The sequence below is a fragment of the Magnolia sinica genome, chromosome 16 (assembly GCF_029962835.1).
Source record: "Magnolia sinica isolate HGM2019 chromosome 16, MsV1, whole genome shotgun sequence".
Lineage (NCBI taxonomy): Eukaryota > Viridiplantae > Streptophyta > Magnoliopsida > Magnoliales > Magnoliaceae > Magnolia > Magnolia sinica.
Genome location: NC_080588.1, coordinates 1,403,055 through 1,420,369, shown reverse-complemented (window position 1 = coordinate 1,420,369; position 17,315 = coordinate 1,403,055). Strand labels below are relative to the sequence as shown.

The following is a 17,315-nucleotide window of genomic DNA, read 5'->3' as shown; positions in this document are numbered from 1 at the left end:
CCAGATGCAAGAAAACAGAATCTGGTAAAAAAAGAAGATTTAATAAAACCGCATTGGCTCTCTTCAGTTCCATGGTTTTTATGATGGATGTTATTAGTGTCCCTAACAGTAGTGACGCTACATCATTTCATTATGATGCTTCTATAACAGCAAACCCTGTAAGGTAGAACAGATGCTACCACAGCCATTAGTAAGATACCCTGCTACGAAAGAAATGCTAGCACGACATGACAGTTCCGAAAAGACTTGGATACAGAAATCAGTATTGGAGTCCTTCCAACACATGGCGACAGTATTTCTATTTTACTGAGATCTTGAAATTTTGTTATGAGCTAAAAGATCCAAACTGTGCAAGATACAATATTCATCTCTGTTTTTCATATTGAATTCATAAGTTTGCAAAGCCCACACATGTCAAACCCTGTCATCCACATTCTAGCACACATAATTATATAGCACGCATGCAAGAACCAACCTTTCTATCAGATGGGCCACACTGTTCAGATCTTTTTGGCCTAAAAAGCACACCATTGCACTCCCCAACCAGGCCAGTGTAAAAAAACAAATTAATGGCTGGAAAAACATTTAAACCTCCATTTGTTCTGTACATTATCACCCACCTTAGGAGTTAAACATCCTGATTAGCAGGCTGGCATACCTGATGGAAAGCTCAGATCTTGCACATGCGTGCCATATTGGTGTTTGCATGTGGACTGCATGCATGGAAAACCTCATTTTGTCATATGTGTTTACAAAACATTCAAAATATAACAGTGTTGTAGATATTTTACTGCAGAGTATATAGTAAATAATTATGAAAAGTAATGCATACAGCTGCTGCCCTGTACCGCTGCATCCCGTACCCATAACCATATTCATAATGTATCTTCTAGGGCTAGATTGGATGCAAGATTCTTGAAAACCGGATTTATCTAGAAGTTCAGTTTTGCTTATTCATGTAAAGTTCACATGTTTGGATGTCTTAAATAAAATCGGGCTCTCATACTATAGTTTAAATTTCCTGTTTGGATAGTTACTCAACCAAGATCTCAATTCGATGTGCGAGGCCCATGTTTCAGTAATCCAGACCACTGGTCTGTTGTGTCTTGCCGTGATGGATCATGTGCATAAATTCTCCACAATAGGACAATCGTAACCTTTGGATTTGTGGTGTGAAACTAGACAATTGAAAAAAGAAAATACAACAACCATCCATATTAAATTTAAAAAGTCCAAAGATTGGGGCTGGTCTTGTAATCTGGGAGATTTAGGGGCATGGTTTATCTGTTGCGGGGCACACTATATCAGTGTTTTGGCACTTTGGGTTACAAAACCATGGTCCTACTTGTCAGAATTGAAAACCTGAGGATGTTATGCAAAGCTTCATGCACTATTATCATCACTGATCATCATCATCATCAAAACCTTATCCCAACTAACTGGGACAAGTTACACGAATCCTGTTATGTCACTCCACTCTATCACGCATCCATCCTTAGTAAAACTATAGATTGTCAAGTCTTTTCTTACTACCTCCACAGATGTTGTTGTTTTTTTTTTTTTCTAACTTTCCCCTTGCCCTTCTAAAGCCTTCAACTTGAACCAACTCACTCCTTTTAAAGGTGTAATTCTTGGTCTTGTTGCACATGGAAAAACCATTTAAGTCTACTTTACCGCATCTTATTACCTATTGTTGCTACTCCTAAGTTTCCTCGAACGCATTCATTCCCAATTCTATTCTTCCTAGTCTTGCCACTTATCCGTCTCCACATTCTCATTTCCACTACGCTCATCCTATGAACATGTTGTTTCATGACTGCCCAACATTTTGTCACATAAATCATGGCTGCTCTTATAGCTATCCTATAAAATTTTCCCTTCAGTTTCATTAGCATGTGGTAAGTAACCACATAAAACTCTAGAGGCACATCTCCACTTCATCCACTCAGTTCTAATTCTATGAGCAACACCTTCTCAATCTCTCCATTCTCCTAAACTATTGACCCAAGAAATACTTTTTTTAAGGAGTGTTCAGACTTCATCCATCTCAATGGACTAGAAAGTAACCATCCATTAAAAACATCCAACCCAAGCATCACATGTTACAGCATCCAAGCCACTGAAAAGGTACAACCCACCTTGAAGATCTTTGAGCACAAAAAATCAGCTGATCCACACATCAAGTGGGCAATGTGTATGCACTGAGTCAATCCATCGGCAATTGACTATTTTCTACCGTTCTCATGGTGTGGCCCACCCAAGGAATGGACCGGCCTAATTATTGCCTGTAATGATCTTCAAAGTTGTATACCTTTTCAGCAGCCAAGATGTTGTATACACATGACATGTTGGCTGTATGCACTCAATTGACAACTTTCTAGTTAACTGAGATGGATGCGAACAGTAATCAATAGCTATTTGTTACTGTGGCAGAGTTGATGGTTCATACACATGCACCCTAGAACTATACATGCGGCACATATGTAATTCAACTAAACTACTCAAATCACACGACTCACTGTCAGTAGGTCACAACCAATGTTTTAAATAGCTTACACTACATAGCATCGCTTAACCTCCACACTTCGTAGCTCATGAAAATGGCTTAAGTCACATGTAGCCCATGCTACACTCAAATTTGCATACGCTACACACTACATAGTCTATGTTACATGCTATTTAGCTTACACTACAAGTTATTTTTCACTAAACATTAAAATTAATTAATGTTTAGTGGTAAACTTAATTAATGTTTTCAAGGATTTGTTACATTTTTTTATTTTCACTAGAAATTAGTTAATTTTTTCTAGGATTTTAGTAAAAAGGTATAAGTAACAGTATTAAATCAGTTTTGTTGCTATTTCTTTATCTTCCCTTCATAATAGCTTGTGCCTGATGCTCTAGAGGGGTGAATGCTACACTGCAATGGTCATAACCCAAACTAGTTGAGTAACCCTGACCTCTGATTAATTGAAATTTGTTATTGAATTCAGCCTCAACTATTTTTACCTATACCATCCATTAAATGTCCATGAATAGCCAAAGTTTGGACACCATTTCAGTGTATACTTTTATTTGTAGCCTCTTTAAAGTGGGCTCCACAATTTAGATGGTTTAATTAGAGTTGCAAGTATGCACCAGTACAATTGCTCAGTGCATGTGTATGAAATATCACACTGCTATTTCTGAGAAAAAAATAAAAAACTATGATACTCTACCAGTGTCAGAATGATGCAGTCAAACCAAAATCCACACATGTATCACAGAAGACCTAAGTGGGCACCCATTGGATCACATGAGTGACTGGATCCACTGGAAATCAGATGTGGTTACGGTGGAATAAGGTTTAATGAAATTTGATTTGTTCAAAATCTTATGGTCAGACATGGACATCCAAAACCACCCTACTTACCAAAGCTAAAACCAATATAGGTATTCAGGGCATCACATGTGACAACAGCCATTACGAAGCTTTTGAGTGACATAATGATGTTTTTTTGTTATTCAAGTTATTTTTCGTTTCAATAATTATAAAAGCTAATGAATTCCAGCGTTAACAGCTGAAAAATGTGAGCACTCCAGCACGAGACTTTGCCGGCTCGGTTTGTGAAGGGGCCTAATGAATCATGATGTCTCACGAAAAATAAGGAAAGATTGTGTCCATCTGGGCCACAAAATTCTCTGTCTAACATCCAAAAGCTGTATGAAATGCAGGCATCAGTATGAGAAATCCAGACCATTCATCAAGTGGGCCCTATGGCAGATGGTCCATATTTTGAAGATCATAACTGATCAGTGAGATTTATGAGCTTCAGCTCCTCGTTGGTAGGGACACCTAATGAATGCTTCATATCTCAACCACATGGACCACATGTATGCTTTCTAGATGCAAGGGACAGTCCCATGTCCATGAGAAATGCAGAAATTGGACCCCAAACGGTTTCAGTAATAATAGCTGTTATAACTGTCTTAGTAGTTTAGGGGGGTAGACATTATTAGACTGTAACGCAGTTGAAGAAAACCTTGATTTCAATGGGTAAGAAAAATTAGAGAACCTTACACTGGAATGCTTGTTTCTTGTCATTTTTCGTCTTGCAAAATCACAACCCATAGAAATAATTCATGCTGTGTTTGGATGCACAGTTGAATTAAATTGTAGATTTGAAATAACTAGTTCAACTAAATGGAATTGACCAAATTGCAATTGCAAGCCATATATGTGTTTTCAATCCTAACAAGTGGGTCCGTGGTTCAATAATCAATACAATAGGTCTTTCAAGTTCCACCGTTGATGGAGAGTGCCTATCAGATTGAAGATCCTGAACAACCAATATTGGGACCCTTTTCAATTGAATGCGGATGACTATTTTATTACTCTTCTTACTCATCTATCCATAGGCCCCAAATTAAAAGTTTAATATTTGGTTCCATCAAGGATATTTTTTAGGGTTAGAATGTTGGGCAATTGATGCAACCAAATGGCCACACATGCCGATTGATCAAGATTTGAAGAAAAAGCCCACATCTCACGCGAGCACGCTCCGCATGCGTGCACAAGAAAATGCCCACATTCCTTTTTTAGCTCATCTCTACTTTCCTTTTCTTTTAAATATCTAGATTAGGAAATTTCCCTTTTCTTTCATATCTTTATATTAGGCATGGGAATAATTTTAAAAATTTTCTTACCTAAGTATCTTCTTATTTTAGGCATTTTCTTAATTAGAATACTTTGTTATTTAGGTGTTTTCTTATTTTCGCATATTTTTAGATTCTATAGCCTTTATTACAGATTGTAAGGTTTGATTATAAATAAGGCCTATAGTGATGGGGACATCTCGCGCACACGCACGCCCCCCTTACGCACGTACGCAAGGAGGAGGGCCCCACCTTCAATTTGGATCAATGGCGACATCCATGGAGGGCCTCCTAGTTAGAGGACTGTGTTATGGTTCCTTGGGGAGGCCCTAATCATCATGTGGATCCCATCATTGGATCTTATGATCGTGGCCCACTACCCTAGGTGACCTAGGACTTTGAGTTTTGCTTATTACTGTTATTAAGAACATCATGAACAGTTTAAATTGCATTGATTAGTTGTTATTTTTTATTACTTTGTCTTTAAGCAATAGTATGCGCACATGGCGCGGCTTTTGAGATATATGTTTTTCTTATAAATAAGCAACCCATTGTAGGTTTTTTTTCATTGAAGATTGAATAAAATTTCTACGTTTTCCTGCTCCTCTCCGAGTTGTGAAAATCCAATTGGGTGCGAAACCATCCCTTCTTCGAAGGGCTAACTACCGTGGTGCAAAGCCACACACATCCCGATTCGCTCTCACCTTCTCCCATCCATAGCCCCCTTTTTCCACAGCCATTCAACCTACAAATCCATCATTATTTTGCAACCGTTCCTTCTCTACGGCAGATTTCCGGAATTTAGTCCTGTAGGAGGGCTGAAACTTCGACAGAGCACCACGCACGGACCGTATGTCGGATCGGGCCGAAACTTGGGGGGTTTGTACCCCAACCCTAGCCGACCAGCCCCAAGGAGGGGTTTTTGGGTTCGTGGGCCCCACGCACGTGCGAACAGCCCTCAACTCATGTGCGTCAGGCGTGGCCTGCTGTCCACACGCACGTGCGGGCTTCAGGTTCACACTCTCCTCTCTTTCACTCCTCTCTTACCTGATTTCCTTAACCCTAACCCTAGATTGTCTTAAACTTCCAATTTCTTTGCCCTTTTTCCAACCCTAGGGTTTCCCGAATTAAAACTTGTGAATCCCTTGGATTGGGGAAAATATTCTTGTGCATGTGTGGCTGAATCTATTCTCTTTTGAGCATTGTTTGGTCTATAATTTTAATTGATCCAGCCCTAGCATGCGTAGGCCTGGACCCGCATAGATTCGCTTTGTTGAGTGCTCGACTTTATGTGGGATGTGGAATTTTGTGTGATTATTTCTGAACTAGTATGATATAAAGCCTAGAATCTTGCATAGCATGTTTTAATTTTCATGTTCTGCATCATATAGCCTATGAAATAAGACAAGCTGATTGATATTCTCTTTATGAAATTCTCTTATTTTCTCTACGGTAGTTGTTGAAAGGACAGTGAGTGGTCTCTAGTTCAAGACTAGAGGATTGTTGAGCTTGCTCACAGTCTTGCATTTGTGAGCTCTAGCATTCGGCTAGAGGATTGTTGGGTCTTTTCCCACAATCTCTTAATTTTCTTATTAATCCATTTACTTCACCATTCGGGTTTGCATTAAATTGGTATCAGAGCAAGTTCCGCTCTTGGGAAACTGGAAAAAAAAAAATGTCATGGATAAGAAGATGTTCTCATGTGTCGTGCAATTATCCCTAATCGGACTCCAATGCCTTTCCATATCCATTGTGCTATTCTTATCCGAATTACTTTAATGATTAAGATCGCCATTCATGTCACCTTGAGTCATACCCATTTTCATATGTGCCTTATGATGATTCCTTTCAACACCCCTCCCCACATGTCAATTATCCAAAAGCATCATATCGTACGAAAATGTCAGTGACGCCTATGAATATTCAAAAGATGCAGAAGTAAACTAGCAGGAGGTCAAGAAGGAGCTTAAAGCATCCAAGGAAGATATTGCAAATGAATTCAAGGAACTCAAAGAGTTCGTGAAAGCTTTCTTTGAGCCCTTGATTGAACAGGAAAAGCTTTATGGGCTTTAATATGGTTTATCTAACATTCCAAGGAATGACATGGTTATAGATAATGTGGCAACCCAAAAGCAATCCTCCTTTGGACTGGTTGATGGATCAATGGTCAGATCAGAGGAAATTCAAGTAAAACCAAAAGATCAGTTGATGGATGATCCAATTGAGGAGACTAAAGGCTTAACATATATGGAAGATCCGATGGTCAAAGAGATGGATAGTGCTACAATCATTGTGGCAAACTCCATAGACGTCAACACAATAGTACCATCTCAACATCAATCAAGGTATGCAAATCGAAAGCGGGTTGTGACGAAGGGGCCACAATCGATTTCTACAACGTGGAGGATCAACAAGAAGAAAAAGAAAAGATGGTTCGTGTTTCAACACCATATTATGCACTAGTGACCCATTAGGTGTATAGGTCTTGACCAGCAAAGCCAAAGAAGATGCGCTACAAATGAGGATCGTTGCAGGAGATTATGACTATCAATTTAAACTCGAGGACGAGTTGTTTTTTAAGACAGGTGGAATTGATGCAACCAAATGGCCACACATGCCGATTGATCAAGATTTGAAGAAAAGGACTACATCTCACGCGAGCATGCTCCGCACGTATGCACAAGAAAATGCCTACATTCCTTTTTTAGCTCATCTCTACTTTTCTTTTCTTTTAAATCTCTAGATTAGAAAATTTTCTCTTTCTTTCATATCTTTATATTAGGCATGGGAATAATTTTAGATATTTTCCTATCTAAGGATCTTCTTATTTTAGGCATTTTCTTAATTAGAATGCTTTGTTATTTAGGTGTTTTCTTATTTTCGCAGATTTTTAGATTCTATCGTTATTACAGATTGTAAGGTTTGATTATAAATAGGGCCTATGGCCTATGGAATAAGACAAGTTGATTAATATTCTCTTTATGAAATTCTCTTATTTTCTCTGTGGTAGTTGTTTAGGGGGGGGTGGTTAGTGGTCTCTAGTTCAAGACTAGATGTTGTTGAATGGAGGGGGAGTGGTCTCTAGAGTGATTGCATTTGTGATCTCTATCATTCGGCTAGAGGATTGTTGGATCTTTTCCCGCAATCTCTATCTTTTCTTATTGATTTATTTGCTTTCCCTTTCGGGTTTGCATCATTAGTCAAGGAGCAACATGTTCACAGGATGAGCCTAGCTGAAATGAGGATGTTGAGACGGATGAGTGGCAAAACGAGGAAGGACATAGATACGAATTGATGCCTTTAACAGAACATAGGAGTATCACCAACAGAAACTAAGATGAGAAAAATAGAACTCAAGGGTTTGGCCATGTGCAACAGAGACCAAGAACTGCACTGGTTAGGAGTAAGTTCATTTAAGTTGAAGGCTCCGAAAGGGCAAGGGGAAGGCCTAAAAGGACCTAGGTGGAATAGTCCACTTGTTATCCAAGGGACCAACTTGCCAAAGTTGAAAACCCATGCATTATGCGCAAAGATGTAGGCTCCATATCAAGCAATTAATTCATATTGCAAATCCCTTTATTGGTATTCACATTGAAGGACCAAGCTCCGAATTGCAATTAGGTTAAAAGGATAGTTAAAGTTGAAAGTTAAAGGCTACTTAAAGTTGAAAGTTAAAGGCGACTCGGAAGGCCTTTTGAGTTAGCTGACGAGTTTTTTTCCCCCAGCTTTGTTGGTACAAATTAAAAGAATTGCCTCATTGCTCCCAGAGCACTATAAGTTATAGTGCTCCTAGCTTCATTGGTTTAGTTGCTCAGTCTGGTCAATCAATCAATATGAACAGTCCATTAAGTCCATAACATATGGACTAGCATGTAAAAATCTCACTGATTGGATGATCCAATCGATCCTTGATTTGGCCTTTTTTTTTTATAGCCATCCTTTTTCCAATACAAAAGTGATCAATGAAAGCGATTCTTTAGATTTACAAGCAATCCATGATGGACCCTAACAAATAAATGGATTAAATTGTTGATTGGACCTATTTTTGTGTAAATGGTCTTGACCATCCATATTAAAGGCCATTAATCAAATGGTTAACATTGGTCAGATCAGCATGATATTTGCCTGCTAGCCCATCAAATGTGTGTTGGACCTAATAGCTCAATGCATTGGATTGTTTAAGTGTCCCAAAGCAACTAGGAGCACCCGTGTTACAAGAGGACCAGTGCATTTCTCCGGCTTAAAATTTAAAATAGAGTTCTTGACATTTATAAACCACACACTCTTTTTCCCATACGCCAAATAATCTCCCTCCCTTTTCCACATCGTCTGCATAAATTCCATCAAAGTTTACCATTATAGGGGACCATCGACCGTCAACCACATCAAATGACACTTTTCTCTTGACTTTATAAAGATGAGAAATTCCCATTTTGCCCCTATGTAAACACAAGAAAAGGTTATCCACAACATTTGGACAGCTTTGATCCACTATTTGGACGGTTTAGATCAAATGCCATGGATGGTCCATTGTGGACGGTCTAGAGCATGTGGCCATTTTGGGACTCACATAATAAGCCGTTTGGATCTTGTCCAAAGTGAGAATTTATCGCATCTCTATAAAACCAACTAAAGGAGAAAAGTGTCATTTCATGTGTTCAATAGTCAAATTTCACCGTCAACTCCTTAAAATGTAGTAATATATAAACATTGTCAAGTCTTTAGCGAGCATTTCCAAGAGTTTCGTCGAAAGGATTTAAGTTTCTTTGGAGTCTTGAACGAGCCATGACCCGATCAAGCTTTTCTCAAGTCGTGACAAGATTCTCTTTGAGCCGAGTTGACTCGGTCTAGTTTTTTATACTATGCTCAAAAGGGATATAATTACTTCCTCATTACAAATACAAAACTTAGGGCCTGTTTGGATGCCTGTAACATTTTTAAAATGTAACAAAGTTACAGGTGAAATTGTTATAGTTGGTGTTTGGGGGAGGAAAGTCACAGGTAACTTTCTCTCAACCTGTGACTTTCTTACAAGAGAAAGAGGCGAAAATGATACAGGCACTTGAATTGTTTTTCAGAATTTTTGAAATCAAAATTTTTAGGAAGAATCGCAGCCTGTATCTATATAAACACCTTATCCCCCTCCAATGTCCCCATCTCCCTCTCTCTCAGTCTCCATTTCCCTCTCTCAGTCTCCTTCTCCCTCTCTCTCAGTCTCCATTTCTCTCTCAGTCTCCTTCTCCCTCTCCCGGTCTCCTTCTCCCTCTCCCGTCGAGCTCCAACAAGGTTGGAAAACCCTGTCATTTTTTTGTTGTTTGTTTTCCCCTTTATTTTTTTGCGTCAAGTTTTACAAACGCAGTTTGGCTAGGATGTGAGGGTAATGGCTGGTGGTCTGTGGGGCCCACCATCTTGTATTTTTTTTGTCCATGCCATTCATCCATTCTTTTGGATCGTTTTAGGGCTTGATTCCAAAAATGAGGCATATCTAAATCTCAGGTGGACTTACACCACAGAAAACAGTAATGATTGAAAGTCCACCATTAAAAAACTCCCGAGGCCCAATGTAATGTTTATTTGACATCCGACCTGTTGATTAGGTCATAAAGACCTGGATGAAGGGAAAAAACAAATATCAGTTTGGTGGCCCACCAGAAGTTTTTAATGGTGGGCGTTCAATCAACGGTGTTTTCAGTGATGTGGTCCACTTGAGATTTGGATGTACGTCATTTTTGGGCTGATGACTTAAAACAATCTGAAATAATGGATAGATGGTGTGGATGAAAAAAAAAACATCATAGTGGGGCGCACATAACACGTCAGCAGCCAAACCATAGTAGTCAGCTAAAAGTGGCTACTACTGATGGTGCTATGTGGGCCCTACCATGATTTATTTGTCACCTCAAGTTTTTTTCCCACATTACAAGTATTTCGAAAACATGGGCCCACTTTTATGGCCCACCTGTTGATTAGTTTAGCCTAATAATCAACCAAACTATTCATTTACATGGGCTTAATAAAATGTAATTATTTATCCAAGCTTTTTTATGTGTCAATCTGATTTTTCAACGATTTCCTATTTCAAGCTCCAGTTAGGGTGAATATACAACTTACTACCTGTAAAGTTACAGGTTATCCACAAAAACAAAGTTACTTGTAAGTAAGATACAACTTACATCCAAACATGATTACCTGTAACTTTCTTTCACTTGTAAGTAAGTTACATGTAACTTTCTTACAACTAAAAAAAAGTTACAGGCATCCAAACAGGCCCTGAAGTAACTTCGATTACAGTAAAAGAATTTTTTCAATTTTCGATGGCGCAGCCAAACGGGATCTTAAACGAAATAAATAGAGAGAGAGAGAGAGAGAGAGAGAGAGAGAGAGAGAGAGGGATAAGTGGCTGACTCTGGAATTGGGCTCTTTGGTTTCCGTGACCTTGACATTGGCCGGCAATCGATCTTTCTTGTCTGTTTGAATGGCAGAAGAGGCCGCCGCAGAGGAGACTGAGAGTGGTTTGGGATTGAAGTGAGATTGGCGGGAAATGGAGAGTCTGAGGGCAGATGTGGAATTCTTGGAATAGAAAGGGTTGGAGAGGGAAATTGGAATTGATAGAGAGGAGAAGCGAGGGAGAGAGGGATTGAGATGGACGGTCATGATGCTCTGGAGCTCCATTTCCAGAGTGAGAGAGTGAGAGAGTTTCAGTAGGAAGAGATAGGACTGTCGTGGGCGGTTTTATGGTCGAACGGACGAAACGATACTGCGGATAATTGTAAACGCCTCCCCTCCTTAATTTCCTGACAATTAGAAAAACCTCCCAACATGGGACACGGATTAGATACTGACACGTTGAGTAGCGAGACTCGCTACTGAAGTGACGTCACCAAGTTATGTGGGACCCACCATGATGTATATGTTGTATCCACACCATCCATCCATTTTGAGAGATCATTTTAAGTCATGGTACAAAGAATGAATCAGATCTAAACATGTAGTGGACCCCACCACAGAAAACAGTGGGAAGAGTGACACCCACCGTTGAAAACTTCCTAATGTCCACTATAATTTGTGTTTTCCCCTCTTTCATGTCTTATGAACACATTGGATCAAAGATAAACATCATAGTAGACCTTAGGACGGTTTCAACAGTGGGCGTCACTCTCTCCACTGTTTTCTTTGGTGGGGTCCATTCTAGCTTTGGATCTTACTCATTCTTTGTCTCATGCCCTAAATTGATATCTTCAAATGGATGGACGGTGTGGATACAACACATACGTCATAGTGGATCTCACAAAACTTGGTGACGTCACTTCAGTAGCGAGTCTTTCTACTCAACCTGTCAGTAGCTGATCCGCGTCCCCCAACATGTGAGTTACCGTTACGCACAAATGGTACTTAGCAGAGTCATAAACATTAGACGTCCAAAAAAAGCAAAAAGGCTAATCCAATCAAATTTAGATGGTGAGCCACTTGATATATGTGTGTCTGATTTATTGGTTTCCTATTTTCACGGTGGAGTGGCCATACTTTAAAAGATGTATAACATATGTGCACTATCGTCAGCTCACACACCTAGCTGGGTATTTTGATGGGTTCTTATGGCTTAGTGGTACACTTATAAGAGTTTTAACATTAAGGTCTTAGGTTTGAGTACCCATTGTGGTGTGTGTATAAAAAAAAAAAAAAATTAGACCCCACCTTGATATATGTGTTTTATTTATGAGCCACAACATAAGGAAAAAGTAGTGATTGAATGCCCACCATTAAATTTTCCTTGGGGGCTACAAAACTTTTGGATCAAGTTGATATTTATTTCTTCCCTAGGTCCATGTCCATGTGACTTAATGGATAGGTTGGAGAGCAAATAAACATTACATTGGGCCTTAGGAAGTTTTTAATAGTGAGCATTCAATTACCAATTTTTTCCTATGGTGTGGTCCAGCCGGTGCTTGAATCAGTCTCATTTTTAACTCATGCCTTAAAATGATAATCCAAAATGGATGAAGAGTGTAGATAAAACACATACATCATGGTGGAGCCCACGAAGCATCGTCCAATGGTGAGGTGGCTACTCGTAATGTCGGTATGCAATAGTTGTCCGCCAAAATTAGGTTTAGTAGATGTTTCCAGATCAACCGAGGTGGGACATGTCTTAGATTTGGGCCGATCATTTGGTGAGAGATTTAGACATGCTATGGGATTAAAATCAGAATGGTAAACTCACTACGAAAGTGTAGGAGAAAAATTAACAGTTGTAAAAGGATGTTCGATGGGTCTATGTTCTGTGTATAGTTGTAGCCTACTTGATAAGTAGGATAGCCCAATCATCCGACCAAAGCATGTTTAGGGTGGCCCTTACATGATGAGTAGCTCAAATCTTATCTATGTTTTTCATAGTGTAGACACCCCACCTAAAACGATGATAATACACTCTTTAAGCTTTAGCTTGACTTCAATAAATTATCTTTTACTGACTTAGAAATCATTAAAAATTCAAACAGGTCAAACATAGAGTATACTCGTCACGTCTCGGAGACAACCAACGGACTCAATCGGCTAGCGCCAAATCCAGTAACGATTCAGTCACGATGATACCTTCGAACTCCAGAAACTCGAGAACTCTTTGTACGTAGCAACTGATGTACGAAAAATGGATAAAATGAACTCTCTCTACCCAAAGATCGCTATTCTCTTTACTACTTAGTCTTTCCGAATAATGTTGTGTTGAGACGTGAAAGGTCACATCTTCAATGTACGTTGTTCTTGTACACAAAGTAGCGATGGTGTTATTGAAAGCAAAATTTAACCAATTAAGATGATTTATGGTTCATTGGAAAGGAGATCAAATGATCTTCTTAACGAACTTAAGTTTCCTCCTATTCAAGTTATGATAAGGAAGATCCAGTCAATTTATCAAAACCACGTATTGTCAAGCAGGCAAAGCTGTAAAAACTCTAGCCTCACTTTAGACTAGTCAAACGTGATCCGATTGAAGTGATTTTAGTTATTGACAAGCTTATCAGGTGACATTTTTAATGAGCCTAAGATCATCGAAATTAGACAACCAGTCAAATTGCAAATAATTAATTTCATATATTGAATGATCGTACTTTCGACAGGTCAAACGTGATCCGATCGAAGTGATTCTAGTCTTGTTAGAAGCTTATCGGATTATCTTTCCAACAAAACTAAGATTACCAAAAACGAACAGATAACAACAATATACAAGCATTTAAATAGTTTGTAGAAAGAGACAAAAACTAATCATGAAAATATATATATATATATATATATATATATATATATATATATATATATATATATAAAAGTAATGTTTACACAAACATAAGGAAGACAGAGAACTTGAAAAAAAAAAGAAAAATAAATAAAAGTTGTTGTGGATGCATCCCGATCTTTGAAATAAGATATTCAATACATATTCGATATATATTATTTTATGATTTAAATAACAAGTGCCCACAATGCAATTCAACGAACTACGGCCGTTGGCAACAAATTACGACTGTCAATGCTTATATAAGAAGCTCATTGTCAAGGAAAGAGAGCGACTAATGAAGGAAAGATAGAGAAGGAATGAGCGAAAGAGAAAGAAACAGAGAGTGAAAGAGAACAAAATAGAGAGTAGAAAGAGAGAAGAAAATACCAAGAGGGTTCGAGGGTTGGAGTTCAGCCGAAAGTGTTGCTCAAGGTACCTTAAAGATTTTCAACATACCAACATGATGCCCGACATATGAGGCAAATAAGGCCAATAAAGAAATCATTAAAACTAAGAGTTGGTCTACATCCATTTAAGTCACATTCCACACCACAAATTCCAAGTGCATTAACCACAGTTCTTTTTATCTCATTCTGCATTATTCTCCCTCTTTCATTTTTTTTTACTTTATTTGCATGCCTAGGATCTTAAATCTTGCAAAGCAAGGGTAGTTGGCACTTCATCTTATTTACTGCAATTTTATTTTATTTGCCCATCTGGTTCTATTTCCCTCTACGAAGTAAGGTTAGTTTGCATTTCATTTTACTTACTGTATTTTTACTTTATTTGCCTACCCGGGACCGTTAACTTTCGTAAGCGGAAGACTGTGATAAATATATAAACTGTTGTAAGTCTCCAGAGTGTGAACATGATTCCAGGTTAAATATATACATGTATACTCCAAAAATGAATAAAATGAAGATACATGGGTATTCTAAAGGTGCAAAATAACAAGTGTAATGGCATCTAATTAGCATCCCTGTAACCCCGTCGATCAGAACATGGTCTACATAGACCCGCCTGATAGCTGCATATAGCAGAAACCCTCCTCATCATCATAAAAGTCCGGCTCCACTTCACAAACATCGCCATCATCTGAAACTAAAACAGGGTCTGGTTGGTGTTTAAAACACCGTCCCGTAACTTGGGAGTGAGTGATCAACTCAGTGGAATAATAAAGCAAAGGTTAACATGTTATCAATTCAGTCAAGCAGTAATGATAACGTAATACAACAATCAGGTCCTAAGTACTCTTATTAATGTAAGAATGATATGAAATAATGATGCATGCCCTCACCTGTGCTCCCTCAGTGACTTCATCTCACGATCGCGGCATGCAACCCTTCCTCAGTGCTTGACCTGCTACGCCAAAGGCACACGTAATACAGTGCATGCACGTGATTAGCCAGGTTCTTACTTAGGTTTATTCATACAGTAGGATTTAGAAGCTAAGGTACCACCCTTTATATCATTTATCCAATATTGAGGGTCATCAATCCTAGTTAATTACATACGATAGGCACGTTCAGGTCACTACCACCAATGCCCTATTAACTGATAGTCTATTTTCGAAGGTTATTCACCAATCCGATTGGGGGACCACAGCCAGGCTGCACCGGGGTAGGCCTGTTTCATTCTTGAGGTCACTCTACTAACGTCCTACCAACTGACAGTCTATCTTCGAAGGCTTGTCACCAACCCGACTAGGGACCAGTCGCAAGCCGACAGCTTGAATACAGTGTCCCATACCACCGTATTCGGCTCACGAGTTTAGGTTGCTCATTGGTCACTACGGGGAGGCTCGTCGCCCCAGCGTAGGCCGACAGCTCGAACACGGTGTCCCATACCACCATACCTGGCTCATGAGTCTTAGCGGGTCGAGGTACCAAGGTTAAACGGGATTTTTCACCGGTAAGTTTGGTACCTTAGGTTCAAGAAGTAGTGTCCATACATGGTAAACACATAGTAGGCAAATCGGATTACTTGATAAGTTCGATTTGTACGAGCGTATGCTGAATTAATCGACATGGAGTGCTAACCACTGTCGACAATCATCGTACGACTTGGATTCACCGAACGCCTCAAACGTGGTGAGACTAGCTCGACCACTCAAACAGGAATTATTACTGATTACCTGGACTACGTCGTAGTCCTAATCACAGTCCAATGCAAGAAGTAAGCATACATGATCGTCATACGGCATTTAACAACCAATTCCAACGTGCATATCATTTGAGCATATTATTTAACACATAAAACATGATATTCTACATATACATTTGCTACACAAAACATGCACTTGAAATTAAAGCTACATGAAGAAAAGTATACATATAGCTATGGTAGTTGAGAATGCTGTCTCAATAACCCTCGTAATTACAAAGCATCAACCAATTACTTATATAGGCATTTTGTCAAACGCTTAGACTACATATTTCACATACATGTAATATACTAGTTTCAACAGACATTAGGGCAAATCCTTTCACAAAGGAGCTACCACTCATACAACGATCATATATTCTCAGTTTACAAGTAGGGCAAGCACAAATCATATTTCCATAGTCATTCAGACATTTCAACAAACACATAGAACGTATTATTCTCAACATAGTTTATATGTATATGCAATATATGGAAAACATCGTATCTAAGCACATGTGACAGCAATCAAGTCAGTCATAAACCATTACTGACATTGAAAGCCTTGAAAACCATAACTTAAACGTTTATAGTTTGCACCTTTCACCGGTAAATGCGTAACGAACTCAGTTTAAACACTAAGTCTTTGTTTACGGCACAACGGCAACCTATAGCATGAAACAGGTCAGCTATTTCACCATTTACTCTACCTGAATCCCTAAAACAGATTAGGGTTAGGATTTCTTACCTGAAAATGGAATCAGAATCGCCAGTATAGCGATACAGATAGGTCGATTCAGCACGTGGAGCGATGGGCTCGGATACCAGGAACTCTCTCCCACTTTCTCTCTCTTTCCTTCTCTCTTTGCTCTCTTCTCTCTCCTAGGGTTGCAAAATCGTATGGAATGAGAGAGAGAGGGTTTAAGGCCATTATATAGGCCCAGAACTGATGGGAATGGCCTCAGGGCCATGGTATACTTAGGGTACAACCAAATAGCGGCCATTTCGATCCAACGGAGCACTTCTGGAGACCCCTTTTCTGCATGCAGTCATACTTAAAGCTCCCTGACATTGGATCTAGGTCAAGCTGAGTTTTCGGTTCAATCGAAATTACAGATCGACCGTGGCGGACCAGTTTAGTTCAACGGCCACCAGTACTCGATCAGGGCCACAAGTACACCGACATGTGTTGGAATTTTTCCCGATCCGAGGGTGTAATTGGGTCGAATTCTGGTCAGAATCCTTACTTTGGCCTGCAAGCGAA

At 39.2% G+C, this 17,315-nt stretch overlaps 1 protein-coding gene across 4 annotated transcripts in view; it reads right to left on the bottom strand.

Annotated features, from left to right (window-relative positions):
* LOC131228533 (trigger factor-like protein TIG, Chloroplastic) overlaps window positions 1-11,411 on the bottom strand; it is a 55,048-nt gene extending 43,637 nt beyond the window's left edge. Inside the window, exon 1 of one of the 4 annotated variants that reach the window (XM_058224248.1) lies at window positions 11,041-11,411. In XM_058224248.1, the coding sequence (XP_058080231.1) occupies window positions 11,041-11,307 (267 nt within the window). In that variant the 5' untranslated portion in view covers window positions 11,308-11,411. The remainder of the gene's footprint in view (window positions 1-11,040) is intronic. The other 3 variants (XM_058224247.1, XM_058224244.1, XM_058224245.1) reach the window with 3 other exon arrangements.
* Window positions 11,412-17,315: the final 5,904 nt, after the last annotated feature.